This window comes from Dermacentor silvarum, chromosome 4, assembly GCF_013339745.2.
Source record: "Dermacentor silvarum isolate Dsil-2018 chromosome 4, BIME_Dsil_1.4, whole genome shotgun sequence".
NCBI lineage: Eukaryota > Metazoa > Arthropoda > Arachnida > Ixodida > Ixodidae > Dermacentor > Dermacentor silvarum.
This window is the reverse complement of record NC_051157.2, coordinates 40489278-40515082: the sequence shown is the minus strand read 5'-3', so window position 1 is coordinate 40515082 and position 25805 is coordinate 40489278. Positions and strand designations below refer to the sequence as shown.

The 25805-nt window shown below is 46.4% G+C and overlaps 1 protein-coding gene across 1 annotated transcript in view; it reads left to right on the top strand.

Moving 5' to 3' along the window:
* Window positions 1-25805, top strand: part of LOC119448568 (Down syndrome cell adhesion molecule-like protein Dscam2) — a 287509-nt gene that overhangs the window by 210038 nt on the left and 51666 nt on the right. The window contains exons 7-12 of the mRNA XM_049665471.1: window positions 4701-4876; window positions 6509-6778; window positions 12342-12749; window positions 14205-14360; window positions 19900-20187; window positions 23923-24042. Coding sequence (XP_049521428.1) covers window positions 4701-4876; window positions 6509-6778; window positions 12342-12749; window positions 14205-14360; window positions 19900-20187; window positions 23923-24042 — 1418 coding nt within the window. The remainder of the gene's footprint in view (window positions 1-4700; window positions 4877-6508; window positions 6779-12341; window positions 12750-14204; window positions 14361-19899; window positions 20188-23922; window positions 24043-25805) is intronic.

Below are 25805 nucleotides of genomic sequence, written 5' to 3'. Positions count from 1 at the left end.
AGCTCATGGGTTATTGTATCACACGCCGTCACCTATAACTATACTTTGTAAGAAGCAGCAGTAAAGTGTTGTTTTTGTTGTTGTTGCTCCATTCTTAGCCACAGATAGCCATAGCCGTTCAGCCAGCTTCACTGGCGAGGTAGCCGTAACTCTCAAAGTACTCAAGTTCTCGTTGGTCATTTGGGCGAATATCTGTTATTGTTCTGATTTGCTTTTTTTTTCATGTTTATCCTGTTAAGCGGGTGATCTCACCAAGGGTACATTATTGGCTTAGTTACTTCGTATCTAGGTAGGTAAACTACGCAGATAATTTCTCATGGCAATAAAATAAATATGACGTGCGTATAGCTATCGTGGCTCACGAGATCCTGAAAAAGCTCATGACTGAAAAAGCTATAAGACACAGTCCGGTGACAGCTTCGTTCATCGTCGCAATGGCTTCAAAATGTGTACTCTTTTGGTTTATTTTTTTTTACCTTAGTCTACACTTCTAGCCTTTCTTTGTCAGCGGAAAGAAATTGGGTAAATTTCATAATATATCTTTATTTGTCCAAGTGAAGAAAATTACCAGTGCAGTGCCATAAGTAAATAAATAAATAAATAAATAAATAAATAAATAAATAAATAAATAAATAAATAAATAAATAAATAAAGCAAGTGCAAGAACCACAGAAATAGCACGAACGCAAATTTCAAGTAGTATACGTAGCGATAACTCTGAATAGTCCGATCGACACGTAATAAACACGAAACAAGCAGCAAATAAGTGACATAACAAAGGCAAATATAAATGAGTCAAAGGACACTACGGTATGTCACAGCAGTGATGGCACATTAGATGAAATGGGAAGCAATGGAGTAAAGCTTGCGACATCAAGTGAAAGAAAATTTCAATCTGAAATGCTTCCCGAAAAGAACGAGTATCGTCAGGTATAGGACTCCGACTCCGTCTGTCGTTGCCTATTCGTACTCTAATCGATTATTTCTTGTATAATGCAGATATTCTTGAAATTCTGGATTTATCTCCGAAGTTACTTCAAGCCAGTGCAATCTCCGACAAGCTTCCAATGTCAGTAACCCCGGACGACGCGAAAGTTCACTTGATGTAACGCATCTTGCACACGCCTGACAATAAGCCTGTGTGTATCAAAGAGATTATTTTAGAAACGACTTGTATTAGCCTTCAGCCCTTTACCTTTCAAGTTCCTTTCTACAAAACTCAAAAAACGTTCCCCATTTTTCTTTACTTCGCCGATGTTTTGCATGTAGTGTTTATATCGAACATTATATTATATGTATTTATGGTACCTTCTACACAACGAAAATATTGAATGAGAAAACATGTTCTTGCGAAGACGATTTTTTCTCACAACTAGGAATTCAACTAAACCTTCATTAAAACCCACACGAACACCGCCAATAGCAAACACCTCACCCTACCTGCCAATATCATCATCAGCAGCAGCGTCCTATGTTTTATGTCCACTGCAGGACGAAGGCCTCTCCCAGCGATCTCCAATTATCCCTGTCCTGCGCTAGCTGATTCCGACTTGCGCCAGGAAATTTCTAAATTTCGTCATCCCACCTAATTTTCGGCCATCCTCCACTGCGATTCCCTTTCCCCTCCCCCCTTCCTCTCCATCATCGGCCCCGGTCAAGCCAAGTAAGTGCCGCCCCCCCCCCCCCCCCCCCCCAATGCAACACCCTCCCTGCCGAAAAAAAAAATATCGTTAAGCCACTGCTCATGGTGTACACAGTTGTCTAGGCAAATTTTTTGCCGGTGTTGTGCTTTGCTGGTAATAATAAAATCTTGTCAGTTTCACCCGAAGAGCCAAGCAATGACTGCAATAGCAATGTTTAGCGTTGCGCTTGAATTACTCAGGCGGTGTGTTAACTAGGTTGTCGAACCGAACCCGAACCTAAAACCGTACCCGAACCAGAATCCCAGCCAGAACTGAACCCGACCCAATACTCTTAGAAAGTGCCTGAACCCGAAGTAAACCTGAAACGATAAAAAATACTAATAACGGTTACTAGTACGGCAGGAAACGGTTCACGCATGTAGGGGTGTCACAGGGACGCTCAATACATAAGCAATTCTTCGAAATGCCTACGTCTTTAGTCGGCGCATCCCACAAGAAAATCGTAACGATTCACGAGTTGAGCGCACACACACAGTTGCTCAGTAGGAACGCTGGTATGCTTGTAGTGTGCGTACGCCAGCAGCGGGAGAGAGAAACAGAGAGTTAAGGTGAAAGCAGGGATGTTGACAAGTGTGTTAACCATGCGAGCAGCGGACGGCAGAACGCGGCTACACCTCTGAGCAGATTGAGCGGAGCGTTGACGGTGCGTCCACTTCGCTTTGTCGTTTTTGCAGCCAAATGCATTCCGCGCCTTTGGAGTCTTCCTAATCTTGCACGCGCGCCAGCCATGCATGCGCCATTGATGGCGGGACAGCATGTCGGTGGTGGCGAGGCCGATGGCGCGGTCGCGCCTCGAACGGCCATGATATTGCTATCGTAATAAAGCATTTTTGCACGCGGAGCGTTTGGTAAATTTTCTCTGCGAAATCAGCGTGGCTCCATTTTAGTGCAGTGCGCACTAGTTTACTGAAGCCCCCGCAGTTTCACGGTATGTCCAATGCACTACACGATCTCTTACCAATGGTAAAGGAATCGTTTTGAAACGAATAGCTCTCTTTGGCTCTTTCGGCCGTTTTCGTAGTGATTGCCCTTTCACCACCGATACACCATTAAAAGGACGCTTTAGCTCAGCCCCAACTCCGACGCGGCCTATTCAAATACATGTAAAACGCAGGAACGCTTTTGTGAGTTAACCACTGGGCCGAGTTTATTAATGACATTTGTTGCATTTGAGAGAGGAAGTTAAATTCTACGTAGTGACTGTTGGAAGCGGAATTTCAGAAATTTGAAAGTTCGAAAAAATAGAAGCATGAAGATTACAAATTAATAGCTCTGCATAAAAAAACAGATATCGCGGTTCTGTAAACGGCATTCATTAGATCATTCAAAGCGGACAAATTCGATATGTCAATTTACATCTTACGTGAATTTGTTACGTTGTGTACAAGGCTTCTGGAAAAGCTGTATTTCCGTATTACTAAATTTTTTGAGATTCACGTGTAACATATCAATTTTGTCCGATTTAGATGTACTATTAGATGCAATTCACAGAAATGTGATATTATTTTTCATTGGTGAGTTACAGAGTTATAAATTGGATAGTTTCGTTTTCTGAAAACTTTGATTTTTGCCATTTTTTAATAAAAAATTGACAACCTAAATTAAAAATTTTAAACCAACAGTCACTAAATTTTAAGTTTTTCTATCAAATGCAAAAAAAAAACTCGTCAAATTTGGTGCAGTGGTTGCCGAGAAAAACGAATTCTCCTTTTACATATATTTAGACCGGAGCACCCGAGCCAAGTAAGCTTCCACTTAAGGCTCAATGCAAAGGCCGCGTGGGGAGTTGTGGGGGAGCATTCGTCGCTGAACGACAATTGTCACAGCCCTCTGATACATAGTGCTGCCCCGCGATCGCTTTGCGGCGTTTGAAGGTTTTGTATAGACGCTGTGGTACAGCCATCGCGAAGGACAGCCCTCCTCTTCTCCCGAGGCCCTCTCCTACTGCGGCGGCTGTGGGAGAGGGCTCCGGAGTCGGGAGAGGGCGCCGGAATAGGGAAGAGGGCTCCAGGAGTCAGGAGAGGAGGATGACAGTCACCTTCCACGCCCGTGCTTACACCGCTGAAGACCACACGCACATGACGAACCAGTTTATATTTATGGTCACCTACAGCAACCGCGATCGATGTGCTGGCTTAAGGCTCTGTTCTCTACGGAATTACGCAGTCAAACAACAAACGCTACATAAATATTTTCGCTGCAAGCAAATTATACCCCTTCGAGTACATCAAATATATTTTTAAATAAAAGTGAACAGCTTTCTAGAAGTGTTCGGCCATTCGCTTACTTTGACAGTCATCGTCGATGGTTCCTGCTCAATTTTTTTTCCTTTCTCGTATTACTTCAGCCAATGACTAACTTGTCTGGGTTCTTTGAGATGGTCAGTCGATTTACCTTATGAAATAAGGCGACGTAAATACCATCACTAAATCATTTATTTGAACCTCTGAAATTCGGAGGACTCAAAGGCAAATGCACGAAGCATCGTCCTATCAACTTGCCTTTCTTTAAATGGATGCTAAGGCGCCTTAGAATAAAATGATGCCAGTTTGACACGTTTATCGACAGTCCATTTTAATTCGTGACTCTAGGGAATATATAAGCTCACCTTGCCTTTCGCTTTGTTGCTCATATGACTCGTACACGAAATCTTACCAAGCCAAAATACCGTCAAGCCAACGAAAGCAATTCTTCATTGGCTCCGTAACGATATTACGGTTGCTCGACGCAGTCCGGATTTTGACGCGCAACTATGTCCAGTCCAATGGGCCCGCGACGTGGCGGAGAGGCTAGGCCTTTCTGTCCCGACGTGGGAGCTGCCCGCTACGTGCTAGTGCACGTTCCGAAGGACCTCACTAAAGTCTTTCCATTCCATTCTCATTCAGCACACATAATAAATCTTAACGACCTAAAATACAGCATAGAATCATTGCTCTAAGCACACAGCCAGCGCGCTTTCTTGCTTAACGTATGGACAAAATTTCGTGTCAATCGCAGTTGGTACAGAGAGCTTGGTGGTCGGCTGCTGGACTTGACTCGCGACCTGCGGACAACGCAGACGGAAGGCTCTCTCCTGCTGTCAGCGCCGCTGGTCAAGGACAGCGGGAAATATTTCTGCGTCGTCAACAACAGCGTCGGCGAGGAACAAGTCCGTACTACTCTTTCCGTTACCGGTGAGTTGTTTTCCTTTTTAGACTTCATGGGCTTTCTGCCGGACATCCACGTTGGAATAACTTGTCAAACCAAATTTCTTTCTCCCCTCTCCTCTTACTCCAGTGCAGGGTGGCCAATCGAGCTCAGTCCTGGCTAACCTCTCTGCCTTTCATTTATCCTTCTCTCTTTCTTATTAGAGATTCTGTAGAGCGTCTACGTTCTCCTCCGTTAATTTCTTCGGTTATATTTCACAGACGAAGCAAATGAATGAACTGGTGTAATGAAAAATGGCGTGATGAACAATGACACGAGAAAGAAAAGTACACCAGAAGCGTTTGTGGTGTATTTTCCTTGCTTGGATTATTGTTATCGCGCTGTCTTCGCTTGCGCCATCCAGACCAATTTTTCTAAATACCAACCTTCCTGCAGAAAGCGAAATCAGCCATGAAAACGTGACATCAGAAAACATATACTTAGTCCGACTTTGATATTGCGTATTTTCTAGTACATTAAACGTTTTCACGTGTTCCACCTTTGAAGTCGAGTTATTTGCGCAAGTTAGCTTTCCTAAAGTAGTGCTAAGCTTATCTTATTTGCAAACGAACTTGCGAAAACAAATATTTCTGCAGAAAGTTTAAGCTGATGTGAAAAAGTGAAAGCCGCGTATCGATTTCCTCCTTTTAATCAAAAATAAATTTTACTCAGCTATATGCACCTCTTGTAAATTGAATGAAGGAACCGCAAAGGAAAATTGTGCGATAATAACTTTCTTGAATTTTTGTATCTTGGTACTTACAAAGGAAGGAATATAGAGGCATTTTTTCTGTTCTTGTTTGCTCGTCTTATTGCCTGTGGAATCACTGAATTGCATGTACAGATATAGCTCGCTTACAAAGCGTCGAGGCAGCGATAACCAAGTTGCCAGCCAACATGTGTACTATACGTGTACCTAGCATTGGAGCTGTTCCATCGTCCCGGGCGAACATGAGCATGTTCAGCGAATCACCAGTGTTTCAGCAGTATTGAACCCAGGCCTGAACGAGCCGGTGTGAACCTGAACGCATTTTTAAGATTTCGCAGAGGGCTCAGTGGAGCCACGCTCAAGCTGTGAAGTGTTTGCGAGAACGACGTGCCTCTGCTCGTCAGCCCATAATTTCGACGTCACCTTCCTACTTCAGCGAGCCGACAAGGTTACACTGTCCCCCCCACCCCTTCTTTTTTGTTGTGGTTGCCTAACGTTCGAGTATCAAGTTCGTACATATGAGTACTACCTTAAGGTTCATTTGGTAATTGGTACATGAAAATAAATATCAAACATGCTTAGAAAAAAACTCCTTCTCTCCATTTGCCTGTATGCATATTTCTATAACATCAAATGAAATCCTTTGTGCAAACCTGTATGTTCAAATATAAACTCAATTGGCCTTATTGGATTATAGAACGGACGGTACAAATCATTTTAACAGGAAGATAGAATAGTAAAATATCAGGGCTCTTTTATAGGTCACTAATACTACTGCCTATTTCGAATTCGTCAGAAATCCTGCATCTCATAAAGAATCGTGATAACCTTAGCTGTGGCGCTTTGTATCGCTACATGGCTGCTGCTTGACGAGATGTCAATCTGCTTCTTCTATCACATTCGCGAACAGCACCGCTGAAGGCCGAGCTGTTCCCGGCGGTGCAGACGGCCGACGTTGGCCAGCCGGCCGTGTTTAACTGCACGGTGACCGGGCACCCCGTGCGGTCGTTGTCCTGGTACAAGGACCAGCGGCCCCTGGAGGCCAGCGCCCGAGTCTCGTTCCTCGCCACGGGCATGCTGCGCATAAGCACCGTGCTCAGAGAAGACGCCGGCATGTACCAGTGCTACGTGCACAATGAGGCCGACTCAGCGCAGGGATCAGCGGAGCTGCGACTTGGTGGTAAGGACTCAAATTTGGCAAAAGGGACGTGTCCTTTCTTTTTTTTTCGTTTGTTATGAACGAATGTTCCACCAGCCAGTTATAAAAAAGAAGTGTGTTGCTGGCGACATATCTGCTCCTCTTTATTTGCTTATAGAGGATTAAGGACGCTAAATGTTCTACTTTGTTCCTGCCGCGGTGGCTGACTGTCTACGCTGTTCTACTGCTCAGCAGCCGGGCACCGGTTTTATTCCCGGCCACGGCGGCTGCGTTTTAACAGTAAAATACGAAAACGATCGTGCGTCAAGCTTTGGATTCAGGTTAATTAACCCCAAGTGGGGAAAAAAATCCAAAAAACCTCCACTACGGTGCCTTCTGTAGTCCCAGAGTTGCATTGAGAAGTCAGGCTCAATCAATCAATCAATCAATCAAGCGATCAATCGATCGATCGATCAATCAGTCAATCAATCGTATAGTTTAACAATGTTTATTTGTTCAACTAATTATCGTATGCAAAAATATGAGTACGTACTCCAATCTATGTACTCACTTTTTCAAATTCGAACCAAGATTTAGTGCTCTTCTGCTTTGTTCTCACTCAATATTCGTAAGAGCAATTCGCCGCGGAAGCGTAGTGGCCATGGCGTAGTGCTGCTGAGCTCAGGGATCGCAAATGAGACCGCAGTCCATTGATCATTAAATTGCTGGCCCCTCTTCAGCATAGCTGAAACCAGACTGGTATAAGTTTATATGAATCGGCCAATCACGAAATCCTCGCAACGCGCATGCCATTTTTAGGTACGTTCGTCCTTTGTCTTACAGTGTTTCTAATCAGAATAAAGTATATAAATAATTGGACGAGACGCATAAATATAAACAATGGGTACACAACTCAAAACTAGTAGGTTCCAGGTGCAGTCTCACGTTCCTGTTTTTGCCTGTGCTGCCTGTTCATATGGCGGATCAAACGAACAGCGTTCACTCCAAAATTTCAAGATAACGTTGAATGACTCCGCTCATGTGATTCATTTGCACATTTTAAAAAATATATTTGCTACTACCTGATTGCGGCGACGCAATGAGCGGTAGGTGCGATTGGTTCTGCGTTATTTTAATTCATTCCGCATTTATTCGGCGCTCAGAATAGTTTATAATGCACAATCGTGCATTTATCATTTAGAACATTGATCGCCAACCTGCGCTTGTAAAGCGTGCTTTGCCTTATACAAAAGCGTATTGTGGCGAAGGGACAGTATCGTGTCTATGATAGCTAGTCGTGAAAGGCGTGATCGTTCCAGTCTTAGATTGGTATGCCCTACCATCTGTTAAAACCAGAGGCCAAAAAGTACACGCTTTTCACAGACGTGCATGTTTTACATATTGCACTCCGAGCTAAAAAACAAGCCGTACTTTTTCTTCCTTTCTTTTCCTTTCTTTCGTTCTTTATTCAAAGATTACCCTACAGTGCCCACGGGCGTTAAAGCAAAGTGTTACAGCCACTATTCGAACGAATATTTGTTTGCACAGTGCAATTGCCTTTCAGTCACACTGTTTCACTGGTTTACCTTATCGAGTATTATAATTTACATAAACAAAAATCATCTTCTGAAATAATAGTGACTTGTGTAGACGTTGCAGTGTTACGCCAGAACAGTGCGGTTCTTTTGGTGAACTAAATTATCCATCTTCTGAAATAATAATGCTTTTAGCAACGTCCCCGTGTTATTTCGTAATAGGGCAGCTATCGAGACAAGCGCGTAGAGAATTCATTGTCCGATTCATCGCACTGTCCAATTCAAAGGGACACTGGTTATCTCTGCGTAAAATAGATAAACGACACTGCCATAAGCCATGACAACTAAGGGATGTATGTGCGAAACAAATCCTGCTGTGGTTGGCCGAAGCGTAAAAAGCTTATAGATATTTTCGATGTGCGGATGCGTCTCAGACTGCGAAGAAAGGAAACAAGAGAAAGATAAATTTATTTACAGAAAGACTGAGAGGTCGGCCTTTGCAAAATGAAAGAAATAGAAGCTGACGACTATGGGCATCAACGTTTACTAATCTAACATTTAGTCGATGTAAGCACAAGACTGAGCCTGTTCCCATCGGTTATACTTCTGGAATCAAAGTTACGTCAGCCATAAATTATGCCGCTCTTTTACGATCGTGCAACCGTCTTGGTTACAGAAGCATCCAAATTACTCAAACTTCTTTTGCTCATGACGAAATAAGACGAGCCGAATACGACTTATACGAGCAATATCGATTCCCATATTGAGACATCTTTAACTGCACTACATTTTCCATGTAATGGTCACACTTTGCAACACTAAAGTCGTTGTGGATGCTAGAATGATCGCAACAAATATTGTAAAAGCTGCCGTTCATTTCATTTAACCTGCAAAATATATATACTGTCGTTACATTTGCCGGCAACGATACGTTCCTTCTGAGGGGAAATTATTGTACCGTAAAGCTTTCTGCTGTTGTATTCCTAGTTTATTACCTAGAAGCTTTCAATGCCTAGCGGTGTAATTAAATTAGTCCAGCAGCGTTCCCATAAGGCGTACACCAAGTTGCAACAGTTGAGAGTAAATCTTCAATCGCTTACGTAATATTTTCTACCAGGTTAATATCTCCTTCTTCCTTGTTAGTTCTCGGCTCACTTTACAATTTACGCAACATTTAATCTCTTACGTAATATTCGCAGTCAGGTTAATATATCGTTAGTCCTTGCTATTTCTCGGCTCACTTTACAATTTACGCAACATTAATAGGCCGCCGTCCGCAGTAATTCGTTGTCAGCACAGCTTTAGGCACCTAGCGCTGCTTAGATAAGTCTGAAGAGACTTTCAAACGCATTGCACATAAACCAGAAAATAATTGAAGTTTGGCTTTTTTTTTTCGAAGTCCGTTACTCTCGTGTCTTACCGTTAGTCGCATTGACACCACATTTTTCTTCGAGCAACAGACGCTGGCAGACCTCGTGGCGCTATTAAACTTTAACGATGAACGTTCCCGCTGCGTATTATTAATTAGCCTTTTTTATAGAAGAATAAACTGCTGAATCGAACGACGTGTCCTGCATTAAGATAGTGAGGCTTCCTTGTCCGGCGTTTACGTAAGCACACGGATGAGAAAGACGGATGTTCGCATTAGTTGCAACATAACCGTGTAATGAACCTTTCACTCGTTTTTCTATTTTTCGCTTTAAAGAGAGCGTTGCAAGGGTCCTTTGCTTTTGAGAGACATCTTTGAGACGATAGTTAGTGTAGCTAAACGCCTGAGTAAAATTTGAAGTCATTTCCCTTGAGTGGATACGCGTTAGCGTGTTGCCTGCCGCGTAAGAACTTGAGAACGCCGTCATGCCACCGGGTGACACTTTGGATTAAACTGTCAAAGAAGTGACGCATAATGAATTTTGGGCTTAGAAGATGCAAGTTATTTGCTTAAGCTTTTCTTTCTTGGGACGTTTCTGCTGTATAATACAAATAATTCAATAAGCCTCATATATAATTATTCGAAGGTTAGCTAACTAAAACAAAACGCGTGAGGTATAAAGAGGATAATAATGTTATTTGCGTAAGGTTAGGCGGTGAACACTGTCCACACAAAGTTTTCGCTGGTCTCAAGAAAACCACCCGTCGAAGTCGCGTGCGGAACAGTGTGTAAATTACACTGAACGAGGAAACAAATGCCAGTTACAAAGAAGCTTCAGAGCATCAACGACGAGAACATTCTAAAGACGTAGCCGTCGTTGGCAGGACAATGAAACGTGGCAACAAGTGAACAAGTAGGAAGAAATGACAACGCCACCCCAGATTTGTGTAGAGTTCGAGAACCATTAAAGGATTGTCCCCGAAGACCATTGATATTAACAGTCTTCATATATTCCATACCTCAGGTAAACCTTAATTCTGCCACGTGCTTACGAACAAGCCATAAAAGCAGCACTGATCGCAGCATCATTTTCGCGTTGTCTCTTTGGAACCTAGTTTTAGGGGCGAAGCTCCTTAGGGTCGAGCCTTGTCCCTCGTCGCGCCGTCGTAGCCACGCTAGTACTCACCGCTCCCGCTAGAGGGGCAGCTGTGCTCTCTCTCTCGTCCGTAGCTACGGGCGCTGCGGTGCACAAGGGCTATATAAGCGCTGTATATACTGTACACATGTACAGTATATATATATATATATATATATATATATATAGTAACTGGATTTTTCAATGGGCCAAGCGTATTTAGGAAAATCAGTAGCACAACTTCGCGGTTATCTAGGGTTTATTATTTTCCCAACAGTTTCGGTCGGTGGACCGACCTTTTTCAAGGGATGCCTTGAAAAAGGATGCCTTGAAAAAGGATGCCTTGGTCAAGGATGCCTTGACCGACCTTTTTTTCAAGGGATCCCTTGAAAAAGGTCGGTCCACCGACCGAAACTGTTGGGAAAATAATAAACCCTAGATAACCGCGAAGTTGTGCTTCTGATTTTCTTATATATATATATGTAAAGTATATGTACGCCACGCTCCGGCTTCCGGAGAACGCTTCCGGCGTTTTGCCCGAATGATCCCCCGGCCGGTGCTTCGCCCACTCATCGTCATTCACTTCGTGGATATGCGGTGTTTTTTTTTCTTATTTTTTAATGGGTATACCTTTTGCGGTATACTTCAAACAACTTCGGAATACCGTCCTGAGTGCAATAATCAATGCTGCTGAGGACTACAGGAAGACATGCACAACACGTGAGAGTGAATCACAGCGCTCAAGGATGGGAATGAAGAAAAATCAATCCACTACCAATTATGCACTTGTCAAGTCTCTCCGCATCTGTCGTGCATTGTTTTACGAACAAAGCGATAGCGGCGACTTACCTGTGCTCATCTTTCGTGGATACGGTATCCACAAACAAGATTCAGCAAATGCATTATGTTGCCTCCTAAATTACCATAGCAAACAATACTTTCACACCCAAGGCTCTCCGATATTTGGGCATAATTGAAGGTACCTTGTACTGAATGGCATAGCTTCCTACACACTTGTTTAGAACGAAGAACTGCTGCACTACAGACAGCTCCGCATCTGTTTCCGAGATACGCATACATTCAGCTCTTATTATTATTTTTTTTTCATTTCATGACTTGAATAGTCGTCATGGCACATTGAGGTGGCGCTGGCAACTTGATTTCCTGACAGTAGTTATGTAGACTTCCCATAAACGCGCCATGGCCCCAACATGCACCTACGTCAGATATTCGCATCAGACTTAACGAGTTTAAGGATTAATGTACACTGGGGGGATTAACGTCCCAAAAGTGCACACACAGTGCATGGGTTATTGTGGAAGCCGTACTGCAGCGGCTCCAGTATAATTTTGATCGCCCGAGGTTTAACGTGCACATAAAGCTAAGTACACGAGTGTTATTGCAATTCGTTTATATCTATATGCGAACACCGTTGCCGGGCTCGAACCCGTCACCTCGTGCTCGGCACCAGAGCGCCATAGGCACTGAGCCAACGCGGTGGGTGACGAGTTCCAAGTCACGATGCACTGGCTCTTCTGCAATAAACGCACATGAATCTACTTACAGACGTGGCACCCTTCCTGACATCCGTGTTCGACGAGCAGACACTGCAGCCCGGCGCGTCGGTTTCTCTCCGCTGTTCGGCGGCGGGAAACCCGCTGCCGCAGGTCACCTGGACTCTGGACGACGCGCCGGTGCCGGACTTCCACCGCTTCCGCGTGGGCGACTTCGTCACGGCCGACTCCGTGGTCGTCAGCTTCGTCAACGTCACCGAGCTGCGGGTCGAGGATGGCGGCCTGTACGCCTGCGCCGCGGCGAACGCCGTCGGCGAAGCCACTCATGGCGCCCGCGTGAACGTCCACGGCCCTCCGGTCATTCGGCCCATGAACAACATCTCGGTGGTCGCCGGCACGACGCTGAGGGTGGTCTGCCCTGTGGCGGGCTACCCCATACACAGCGTCACCTGGTTCAAAGGTACGAACGGGGGATCGACTGCGTTCACGATTTGGGGTGTCCTGATTAGAGCGGACATAGTCAACAAGCAATTACCTTCTAGTCAAACCGTCAGTGTTGTAAGATATGGCCAGCGGTTATGTTTATACATGAAAGGGCACTTCATTCTTTTTACGTGTTTGATATGAAAAACTATAGAGGTGGATACACTCAAAGCAAATGTTGGGCATTCACGCCGTTGTCAAAGACTTTATTAATTAGCTTAATATTGAACTGTCAGCGTAAAGTTGAGGTGGACAATATATGGGTATGTGTATGGCTCTTTGTTGTTGAAGCATACAACAGTGCTGAGTGTTTCGCGCGCATTGTCTTCCTCCGGGTCGTTAGCCTTGCACACACACTCTAGTTGTCTGTTACAGTGTGTTCTTGTGTATGTTATGTTATGTATGTATTATACAATATATGCATATGTGGGTCATTTCATGTTCTGCCCTATTTATGTGGAGTGGAATGCTCGGTGTATGGCCGGGAAAACATATGCAGCGTCCAATTAAAACATAACATAACATAACATAACATAACATAACATACATGCTATGTTATGTATGTATTATACAATATATGTATATGTGGGTCATTTAATGTTCTGCCCTATTTATGTGGAGTGGAATGCTCGGTGTATGGCCGGGAAAACATATGCAGCGTCCAATTAAAGGATGTCTGTCTCTATGTCTTCTTTATTGTTTCTGGTCTTTCTGGCTACCATTTCGAGATGAATCAAAACCATAACCACTTCACTTAACCACTAACCACTTTCAGTTATTTTCTTATTCTCCACGTATAAGTCACAATTGACGAAGCTTGCCTTCTTAAGAACCGTTTATCACTGACTAACCTAGTGAACACATTTGGAGCTTTGGCCACCAATGTGTTCACTGAGTAATAGCGTCTGTTATAACTAGTATCCGTGACCTACTTCTTTCGTCATTATGTCTGTACTTTGTATTGCTGTAGCCAGTTTTGGGATGTCCTGCGAATAAATGGCGGCATATGTAGCAAATAAGAAATTAAATAATTTATGAGGTTGAAAGGACGCAGTCAACCCTTCCCTCTATCCGTTCATATTACTTAAGAAGTACAATATTGCTTAGCTTCCGTGATTTAACGAGAACCGGTACATATACAGTGGACCTCTTCGATTATCCGTTCCTGACAGTCCCGGGCTGCCTGAGACGGTGCTTTCAGCCAATGAGCGTTGCGTATGCTGTCTTTCGGACAGTCCGGGACTGTCAGAGACGGATAATCGAAGAGGCCCAGTAACACACAGGGTTCGCCGGAAGTTGTTCTTACGACCATTTCTAACTTACGCACTGTGGGACCCCGTCAACTTTAGCTTCAAAACGTCTGCCGAGCTCCGGCTTGTTTTTGCGCCTGCAGATGGAGGAAGGCGCTTATTCACCTCTTTTCTGTTCACAGGCGATGCCCAGCTGCCGACCAACCACCGACAGCAGATAGCGCAGAGCTCGCTCAGCGTGCACAACGTGCAGCGGGCCTCCGATGAGGGCGAATACTCCTGCCTGGCCCGCAGCGGGAACCTCTCGGCGCGTGGCAACACCTTCGTCAGGGTCCGAGGTAATTACACTCTGGCCAGGACGGCCAGGTTCAGGGTGGGCTTTCCTTTCGCCAAGCCAGAAAAAATAAAAATAAAACGTGGCCCATTCCCGACCGCCACGCGGCTCAGTGCATATACCGACGCGAAGGTTCTTTCTTTTCTCATCACTGCCGTTCGCAAATGTTAGGGACCGGGGAAAAAGAGTGAGCAAGACACGAACGACCAGAAAGACGCGCGAGATAAATTTCGAAGCAGCGCCGGCGCCGGCTCGGTAAATTATTCATTCCACGTAATTTCAAAGGGGCTGAGAATCTTTTCCTTCTTCTGTTCTTTCTTTTTTTATTTTTGACGTTATTGATAGCGTTCTCTCCTTTTCAAAATTGCTCTCATCAACTAAGAGAGGCAAAATGAGGCCGAGGCGTCTGCTTTGATACGACACAGGTGTTTTAATTTATTGCAAAGGTGGCGCGCTCCCCGGTTGTATGACTCGTAATGGTAACAGATGTGGATTTTAGCCTTTCGAGGCAGGAACAAATATGCTAATGCGCGAGCTTTCTGTTGTGCCACCATAGAAGAGACTTGATCTTTAATCTCATGGGTCTGTGTCCACATTGTTGGAGACGCTTTTATGATTTCGTTTTATCTTGTCTCTTTATTTTAATCTCGTGGGCCTGTGTCCACAGAGTGGGAGACGCTTTTATGATTTCCTTTTATCTTGTCTTTTTTATTCGCGAACGCAAATGTTTATACCTCAGACTTAATTGCATAAGTGAAGAGGAAGGATTGTGCAGGTTAGTGGCGCTTTGTCTTGACACTGACTAGGCACGCGGCGGGTTTTCACGAATTGTTTATGCGGGCGTATTTTTGTTCGGCGCAGGTAGGGGGGGGGGGGGGGGGGGGGGGGGGGGGGGGGGGAGGAGCACACAAGCCAAAACGTGCGTCCCATAAGAGAGAAGTGATATTTTTAAGAAGTGTTTTCGTCTTTGCTAACCGGTAGGAGACAAGCATTGACGTACGGCTTTGTTGCTAAAAGACGTACGTCAACGCTGGTATAGGAGACGGTGCTGGTTCGTACGTTGGTCGAAAACGGATGCTCAAAATAGGCAAGTATACGTTGTGAATACCACCAATCTTGCTCTTGTTTCCCTAACCGATTTCGCGCGGCTTGAACTCCTTGTACCTTTATAAACAGAAGGGGGCTAGGCAGCGCACTTTGCAAGCCCTCAGTTCTGGCGAGGGGCAATATAAAGCAGACGTGTATAGATTGATAATAAACCTGCCGCCTTAAGGGAACAACGAAGCCAAGAATCTCGCACTTGCACACGAAGCAACGTTAAACGGTGTAGTTTTTATTGACTCATAGAGTTTTATGCACCGAAGCTGTAGATTTGGGTGGGGAGGGACGCCGTCGAGCGTGGCGCTTCGGATTTATTTTGGCCAGCTAGGAATGCGAGGAAATGGGAGGGGGGGGGGGGGGGGGCTCTAACGTGAACTTAAAGCTGGGTGCACGAACGCTTTGGTATTACATTTATATGGACAGCCACCTGTCACGACTGAGAATAGACTGCCGAACCATGGGTTCTAAGGGGTGGCTCAGTTTGTCGGCTATCGCACGTGCAGTACGTAAACTATGCACACTGCACCGTTGTATTATGCTACTGCCTTTGATAATGGAGGCTCCTGCGCGCAGAAATGCGACTTAAATGTGTTTTTTCTTAGAATGCATCGTGGCATTTTCGAGCCTAGTTTAGCCTAACTTAGCCTAACTTGCTGTCACTGGCGTATACATTTCTTGTGTTTCTGTGGCATTGCAAAACTTTTCACGCACCGATTCTACCGGAGATGCACAGGATGAATAAACCATTCTTGATTTGAACCTCTGATAATTGTTTTAATTATTAACAGCTGGAAAACGTCGTTGCCTAAATAGAAGTTATCTGAGACACTGCGGTATATATATATCATGGTTATAGATTTTTCTTTTTTGGTACTATGACGAAGCCATTGAGGAAACCGGCAGCAATACGTTTTCGAAAACCATCGATACGTTCACGGTAGCAGCAGCATCTTCTTCAACGGCTACGCGTAGACAATTGTGAAACACGTATCCACTACTTTGCGCACTTAGTAAGCATGCGGCTGCTGTGAATACCGGAAAACCACCAAGCCCCAGTTAAGTTGTTGTCCGCAAAATTACGTTCAGTGTCTCTCTCTCTAGATTGCCGTTGAACCGGTCGAGAACCACAAGGTTTCCAGTCGCAAAACATTTATGACCATGACCCCGTCCTTCACTGCTCCAAAAAGGAGCATACTCGCGTATACAATTTTTGAAAAGCGCTGTCGTAAGTGACCGCCTTTACTTGTGCATCCTGGTGTGACGATTCGCTCCCTCTTCTCTTGTACCGGCCCCTCTCCTGTTTTTTTTTTTTTCTGTGTAGGGCAGCAAACTGGACGTTCGTCTGGTTGACCTCACTGCGTTTTGTGTCTTTGCTTCCTCAATCTTTCTAGCTATGCACGGGCAAACCCGTATCGGATTATTCTTCTATTCCTTCAGAAATCCCGGTATTTCAATTCACTTCAGATAACGCAGACCCCCAATTCCCCTCAGTTGGTACAGTATGCAAGCCTCCTTCCAGAAAAGGCGCATGATGCATACGCCCCCACATTGACTTTCAACAGGCCTCTTTGATGTAGGCGCTGGGTTAACGGCAACAAACCTGCGAGCCGCTTGTAAATGTCGGATTTCGCTAGACAGAATCTCGAGAAAAGGACGTGCCAGCCCGAGCTGCTCCCTCCACAGCTTCCGGACTTTCCACATAAAGCGTTATGTTGTCGGTTCAACCTTTGTATCTTCTCTACGTCACAATCTTATCTAAAAGTGCGCCGTGGTGATTAAAGAAACTACAAGCATGAAGAAGGATCGCGAAAAGAAATTCCCCGACGGTACGCGCGCGGGATCTGCGCCACGCTTGTGTATCCCTATCCGGCGGCGGCAGGGTAGGCACAGCGATCGTTCAGTATTCCGGTGTGGGCCAGCCTTAAACGACGGGAGAAACGGGGGCTTAATGCCGCCGCCGCCGCTGCTGCACAAGCGAGTGGAAGGTGCGTTTGAGTGTGGAAGAAGCCGGGGGTGGCAGAGTGGCATAAGAAAGGCACAGAGGGGGGTCGGGGCCCGGGGCGCCACAAGTTCTTTAAGAGGTTTGGTTCCTGTGGGGAAAAAAGCCGTTTTGCCGCTCCGTTTGCCCGTTTCTTCTCCCTTTACACCGGCTTTCCCTGGAGGCCCTCCCCGAGGCTTTACCGACGCCTTGTGGCTCGGGGATTTCCAAGCGAGCTCGGACGAAACGTGAAGATGTTGCCCTCCCTACACCGCTGCTGCACCTTTCGCCCTGGCCCGCCATCCCCAAGTATCCCCACCATTCCCCTCGCGCGTGGAATTACTTCTCGTCGTGCGGTGCCCTTCCTTGCTCCTCCCGGATTCTTCCCTCCCCCCCCCCTCTTTTATTTTTTTCTGCCCGTATTCCCTTCGTCCCGCCGCTGTTCCCTGAGCCTCGTCGCTCTTCAAACGGCGTCTTCCCTTTCCGAGTTTAGATCGGTTTCGAAGTCACGTTTGCGTACGTGCGCGTGCTCTCGAACGAGTCCCGAGCGAGATCTGGAAAAGAAGCCGGTGTGATTTGCTCGCCGAAAGTGCCATGGCAGCTGCTGGACACGGACACCGCCACCGTCTCTAGTCGCCTTCGACCGGTTTCTTGAACGATCGAGTCGGCAGGGTGAAGTTGTTTGAATAGACTGGACTAACCATTGGGAAGAAAAGTGTTCTTAATGGCATGGGAAGACTTTCTTTCCTTTTCTGGGTTGCCTGTAGACCCATTTGTTTGGTAATATTGCAAACAAATGAAGATGACGCAAATAACTGTCCAAATGAGAAGCTGAGCGGCAGAAACACAGCTGTGTAAGCTAATGAAGCTACAGCACGCGACTTGAGATGGGCGTTTCAAGCAAAATGAATGTATTCTAATACGCCCGTTCACGTATTTACGGGAGCGTTTCGTGCCGAATAATTATTTTTAACTACTTTCTGTCGTGAAATGATTGGGGGTTCATTTATCATTTCAGGTAGAAATCACAGCACGACATAATCCACTGTGAGATTAAAAGTTTAGCCTACGCCATTATTTGATGTCGGTGCGTGAATACTAATATTGTGGCATACTTTTTATCAGTGCATACGACATTTTCGGTACAACAAATTTTTTGCAGAACCTTACTATCTGCAATTTCTGAAGTTGAGCTATTGACAGCGCTTCAATCTTCCGAAAGATTGATACACTTGTGACAGCGCGCGCCGACAGCTCATTTTCAATGGCTATAATATCTGACCAAGTTACAAATCTGCTGTTTCAACCTATACTAATAGCACTATTAAAGTTACAACTATGTAGTGCTGTCTGAGTGGTACCGCTAAAAATAGCACTGGACAAAAGTGTTCTGGACCCAAGTTCACTAAAAACGTTACTGCACTGGAACTCTATCCCAAGATCAGATGGCAGCCAATCATGCTGTACGATATAACCGGTGAAGCTTTGTGAATATGGTTCCGTTTTCTTTTTCCTTTTCGTTTTTTTTTTTTTGGGGGGGGGGGTCGGGGGAGGTGGGAGGCACGTATTTTTTTTGCTGCCCCGATGGCAGGCGATTTACTGACTAATGCAGCACTGATGTTTGCACGTACAAGCTGCGCAGTGGAGCTGCAAGCCCTAATTAGATCTAAAATGGTGCTGGCAGTCGGGTGTACGGTTAATCAATTGTTATGTTGTACAGGTTTCTTGTTGTTAAAATGACTAACGGCTTGTATACGTTCCCATATTTCACGTGGTTTACAAGAGTTGGTGAAACGGTGGTCTGAAAAGTACATTGTGTTCAAACAGGAATGCAACAGGCGCTTAGTTACAGCGCCGGAAACGGTTCCTGTTCAACTAGAAAAAAAAAAACACCGACGGTGACGATACTCCCAAATGCAAAATTTGAACGCAGCTCTATACGTGTTTCCATATCGCCATGTATTGCCTTGGTGCGGACAATCTGTCTCGTGTGGCACGTTGCAAACAGAGCGAAGTGTGGCGCGACTGCCTCACTAATCGGGAGGTCGCGAGAGGCAGCGCGTGGGTGACGCGTGGGCGCGATTCACAGCCGCCGCCACAGACAGACTGTTGCTCATGCAGCGCTTTGTTTCCATACATGCGACGCGCACTACTCTGGCGCCCTCTTGTAGCCATCGTCGCCGCATAGCCCGTCTTGCGCGGCACTACGCTTTTCTTCTCACGCTTTCACCATACCCTCCTCCCCCTCTTTCCACCTCGCGCTCTCTTCGCTATCGCTGTCTTTCATCCCCCGCTGTGCCCCACGTTCGCCCTTTCAACCTTGGCTGTGCTAGTTCTCTCGGTTACGCCGACGGCCGTCGCAGGAATGGGCACCAAAGATCTGCGCTCTAAAACATTCGCCAAAGTGTTGACCTACTCACTAGGGACTAAATACAAAAACGACAATAACATTTCTCTGCTGCAGTGCCTCCAGTTATCGACAGCCAGATGCTTCCGGACGTGCTGACGGCGAATGAAGGCATGAATGTGAAGATGCTGTGCAGCGTGGTCCAGGGGGACCCACCTATCACTTTGCGCTGGACGCGTGGTGGTCGCGCCGTGGCGCGAAGTGCCTCGGTGTCCCTACAGAGCCTCGAGGACTCCTCCGTGCTGACTATGAAAGGCGTCTCCATGCGGGACTCCGGAAACTACACGTGCGAGGCGTCCAACAGGGCATTAGCCGTGAACCGGACCGTTTCCCTTGTCGTCAACGGTACGTATGCACTAGACGCGCCTTCGTTGGGGCAAGCGTCGAACTTTGCATGTACTTTCTTATAAGTTAGACATTTCTTTCTACAAGTTATTATTTCATAGTAACCGTTGTTATGCGCATATCTCTCGCAAAGACGTATTCATTTAAAATATCACCCGCCTAAAACTTAATATGCAAACCAGAAGACGTCACCCACTATACGCGCTGTGTTAATGGGAACAGATTTTACCAAATTAGCTGCTGATTGCTCTCATATCACCAGCGCTTATCTCCGTCATCGCTTGCGGACTCCTCGCCTCAGTTACGTCAAAGGATCATCGCCCTCGGCCGAAAAACGTCGGACCCAGTGAAACGAAACGGCTTTTCCAGTTCCAGCTTTCGACGTTCTAGCTTTCGACCCCCTCTGTATTTTTCGGCGCTCCCGCCTTTCCACGCTCGTATGCCAGGAGTTCTTCACAACTTCGGCCGGCCGAGCAAGCAGGGCGTCAAGATGTGGAGACAGATAACATTCGTCGCGAGTGTGCGACCGACGAGACAAGCACACGGCTGTCTTAGCCAGTGCTGAGCTAGAGGAAAAGCCTTGCCCTTCCCGCTGCAGAGCAGCTTCCCGGTCGCGGTCCGTTGGGCGGCCAGTGTGGTGGACCGTAGAGAATGGTGGGGGTAAGGGAGAGGCTCTCCTGCAGGCCGGCGGAGGGACACGTGGTTTGCAAAAGTGCGGTGATTTATCGACACAAATCTGAGCGCGTTCGTGCGAGACATGCCGCCGTCTGTTCGTCGGAGGCGCGACGAGACTACCGGTTCCTCTCGCCCTCGTTTTTCTCAACATGCTCGCACCCTTCTGGCTTCACTGTTTCCCATCTTCTCCCAGATTTCCCTCCCGCATCTTGCCTCACAATTTGTTTCCCCATTTCTCCAATCTTCCCCGCCGTTTGCTGCGCAAACCCCCTCCACGCGTCCTTGAAGCCTTCCCGCCTCCTTCCTTCCAGAGTCTTCTCTTCCCCGCAGTCTTCCCCCGTTACCTCACAAATACACACACATTCTCTCTCTTTCCCTTATTCCCAATCCTACCAACTTCAGTACCAGAAACTCCTCTGGCCTTCTCAATCTCTCTACCTCCCTACCCTGCTCCCCAATCTCCCGGCCCACAGCGGCGTTAACCCCTTTTGCCCACTTCTACACGCAGACTTCCCCACCCCTTATGCCTCTCAACCTCCGCTTCCCCCTTCCCCACAGTGTTCCCCCGCGTTCTTCCCTCGTGTTCCTCTGGCAAGGCAGTCGGCGGTGGTGGTTCGGGCGACGAGCTTTTGTGGCCACGCAATCGATTGGAGCGCCAAAGTGGACGGCGGCGAGTTTTGCTCGGCTGCCTCGCCTCTGCTCGCTCGATCTGCTCGCGTGTGCATGTGCGTGCGTGCGTGCGGTGGGACGCCGGCAGCGCTCACTCGCTCGCCCGGAGCCGAGATAATGGTTCCTGGATGCCGTCAGATAAACAAGGATGGACGAACGAATGCCACGCGGTGGAGGCCCCCCGAGTGGCATGCGGCCGGCCTATTTCTCTGCCCACGTCTCCCTTCCTTCCCTCAATCTTTCACTCCATTCTTCTTGCTTTTTTTTCTTTTTTTTGACGATTTTTTCTCACCACTCTTCTGGCTTTCCTTTGCTCCTCTCCTGTCGAAATCATGGCTTTTGTCTACTTCTGATTTTTTTTCTTTCACTTCGGCTTCTTAGGCGAAGAATAGTGTCCTCCGTCTTCGCGGGGCTGTAATGAGAAACGTTCGATTGCTGCTTACGAGATTAGGGGGGAGGCAAGACAAAATTTATAGCTTGTCTAAGGCGGTGCTGACCAAGAGTTATGAACTTGCGTCCGTCCGCGAAAGAGTTATCAGTTTACACGGTCAAAGAAAGAAAGAAAGAAAGAAAGAAAGAAAGAAAGAAAGAAAGAAAGAAAGAAAGAAAGAAAGAAAGAAAGAAAGAAAGAAAGAAAGAAAGACGCCTTTTATTTTTTTGACTTGTTCTTTGTTGTTTTGTGGTGTGCTAAAGCTTATTCCTTTACAAATACCCGCGATGATGTAAGTGTGTGTGCGCGTGCCTATGCGTCGTTATGAGTGCGTGCGTGTATGTGTGTGCCTGTTTTCAGCGAGGCTCCATTAAATATCAGCAGGGCCGTAAAAACTATACCATAGCACTCAAAAAGATTACAAGAGCGCCGAGCGCTTGAACAGGACATGACGTGAAGCCTGCGGCAATATTTTCTTATACATTTTAGATGAGTTTTACAAGTTCAGCGTATGCTTCTGCGGGATATGCAGGCGCCCAAAGAAGTTGATTAGAAGTGCGCCACGACAACGCTGAAATTCGCAGCGGATTGAGGCGCTGCATCGAATTGCATTACGCATATTTCTTTCGCCCACTCTTCTGGACCATAGTTAACTCTACAGCTCGGCGTTAACTCTCCGGAGTCTCGAGTACGTAGCAAAATCTAAATACTACAAGCGCAGCGAACAAAAGCTTCTTGATATGTCACTGCTGCTGTTCGCAAAGCCGGCTGAATTCACTGATTTCCTACGAGGTGACAGTACTGAAAATTATTTGCACCTCTTTGTGAGGTGTTTTAGTGGATGCTGAAGTCCTTTGATAACTTTTGAGCCTCGGCGAATCAACTCTTCTCGTTTTCGCCTTTCGGAGTTCCACATCCCGGCCATATATGTATATTCTTAAAATTTTGAATTGAAACGTATTTGTGGAAGGTGAGCAATTGTGCGTGCCACGCAAGCATGAGTGCCACGACAGGAGCGAGGTGATAACAACGGCTACGCAGACAGCATGATGGCGACGACATGAAGAATGAGTTTTTTGTACTTCCCCCGAAGAAAAGTTACAACCTGTTCCGTTACAACCTGAGTCGATCCCGAAGACGGTAAAATGTTAACCGTTACATGGTATGAGTAAAGGACTGGGGAATGTGGACTGATGAAACTTGTGCTGTTGCTTGAAACTTGTGTTGTGCCTACGTGACGCACGCGAAATACAGTGTTGACTCTATGGCCGCATGGAAACGGGTGCACGCTCTCGCACGCACGTGCTCTCGCCCATGCTATGTGATGTGACCAACGCGCCAATCGTCTCAAAATAAATGAGTACGACTCGATAATCGCCTTGCGCATTTTTCATTGGCCTTATGTATTAAAAAAAAGAAACGAGTGTGGACTAATGTTTAGAGCGCTTCAGGCTGTTGTGCTGGGGGGCCGAGGATTCATTCCACCATCGGATACTCCATATTTTTTTTATTTTTTTTGTGAGAACGCCCGAGACGATGTGAGACAGCAACCTACCTGTCTACCTACCGCGTCTCGTGTGAGCCAGAGAATGCTTTGCATTAAAAAGATGAAAAAAAAAAGGTTTAATGCATTCAACTTGTCTGACTACTCATTTGCATACAGTCCTTTCTTGGGCCAGTTGTAACTTTTTTCTAGTACTTTGATGCTTTCCTGTTTACACCTCCTTACAACCCCCTGATTCTCTAGCCAATCCCCCATTTTGGCTACGTGCCATGTTGATGAATCATCATCGTTATCATGATAAATACGCAGGAGTTCTCGGGAGTTGCCTAGCTATCGCTGTCACTGTCTTGCACTTTCGAAACTTGGAATTTTCCTGTGGTGCCTTCTGCCTTGATACTCTGCGCTAACGAGCTGACAGTGGATGGCTCCGAGTAATGTTGCGCCAGTTCTCTCCCAGTGCCGCCCATGTGGACGACCGAACCATCCAACGGCAACGTGGTTCTCGGTGGCATCGCAGCTCTGCACTGCGCCGCCGATGGATTCCCCACGCCTCGCATCGACTGGAAGAGGGCGCAAGGTGAGTGGCACTAGCAGCATCGTAACTACATCGCGATGCATCACGTTGGACACACTGTCGCAGCGATATGGAAAGGCCGACACAGAGAGATGAACTGAAAATAAGGAACTTATAGGTTAATAATATAAGATTGCGCTCGGCTTGCTATACGCTCCAGACATGAAGGGTACAGTGGAGACGTAAACATATCTTAAATCGACAGAGCGTGAATGCACTAGCATGAGCATTCACAACGGGTTTAGAGGCCTTCGCCATTCCTTGACTGCCCGGATACTAAAACTCTCTCTCTCTCTGTGATAGCCTGAGTGCGTTACACGGTCGAACGTTCACGGAACTAAAGGGCTATGTTCACACGACGGAGAAATCTGCTCCGAGCACCGCGATACGTCGCGTATTGTGGCGGAAGCCCCCTCCGCTGCGCCTTCATTTACACGGGCAGCTGCAGTGGGAGGCCGGAGGGAAAGCGGTGTTACCAGATGAATTCAGCTGGAGTCCTCTTTGGGGCGCCAGCATCCGAACGCTGCCACACGGGCGAAACCACCAAGCCCACTATCAAGGGAACGACATAAAACACGAGATTTCTCCTTGTCAACACGGCCGCTCGACAGTGACACACCCTTCTTGAGCCTGCAGCCGGCTTATCAGCCGATGCGTGCAGCGCGTCAATTTCCGAGTTGCCAAGCCGCCGCAGGCTACGGGGTGCCGAATGAAGACAATGCAGCCAAAGTTGCCAGACATGCGGACTAACTGCTAAATCCTGCTCCCTCTAAAGTGCGCTGCTCGGGCGGCTTGCAGCAGTCGAGCAAAACATGCGTCTTCCACGCGGAAGTTGTATGACTGAGCGGGCGTATTGTAATGGCGTGACGAGTGCATCACGTGACGCACTGTTCTCGGAGCAAACCGTCGGATTTCTCTACCGTATGAATGCCCCTAAAGGTATTAGAATCATGGCTTCAGGCTTCATTGATGATGCGGTAGCATACAATATGCCAACTAGTTATAGTTCAGAGGAATGTTTACAAGCCTTACTGTAAGGCCACATTGTGAGGAAGGAAAGAGTGGAGGAGGAAAGGGAGGGGGGGTTTACCAGTTTAACACAACCGGTTTGCTACCCTACACATGGGAGCGGGATGGGGAGAATGAAAGACGGGGAAGAGAGAGAGAGCACATAGCACAGCACACACATTGTAAAAATGTGTTCTAATATTGAAAAGGAGGACTGACAAGAACACCAAACTCTATGTCACAGTTCACCGGAGGACGCAGTGCAGCTGCTGACGTTTGACGTCCTGACGACCGTTCTTATTTACCAAAACAATTTTCATAGCAAGCGGCGGGTTTGTAAACAAAGGGTACTATACTATTCCAGGCTTTGTAGAATTCAGCCACATTGTCAAAGTCCCCATTTCTTCAACTCTGACTGACTCAGAGGGCAGCCATGGCCTCTCTGTTTGGTGCAAAATGCCGCCATTGCAGAACTTGATAATATGGCGGAATTTGTCGATGTCCAGAATAGTACACAACGTTACGTGACGAGGCATTATGAGCAGATAAATACGTGGAAATTTCTCTTTACTGTTCAATTGCAGCTCTGAACAGTAATCTTTGCTAAAGACCGTCAGAAAAATATTTTTGAAAATGCGTATTAATCTTACATTCCGAGAAAACCTACGAGAGGAGTTAGTGGCAGAATATTTTCTCTCTTTTGTTTTCTATCTCTCTTTGTTGCTTGCATTGATTGCGATGTTCGCATATTGACTTCA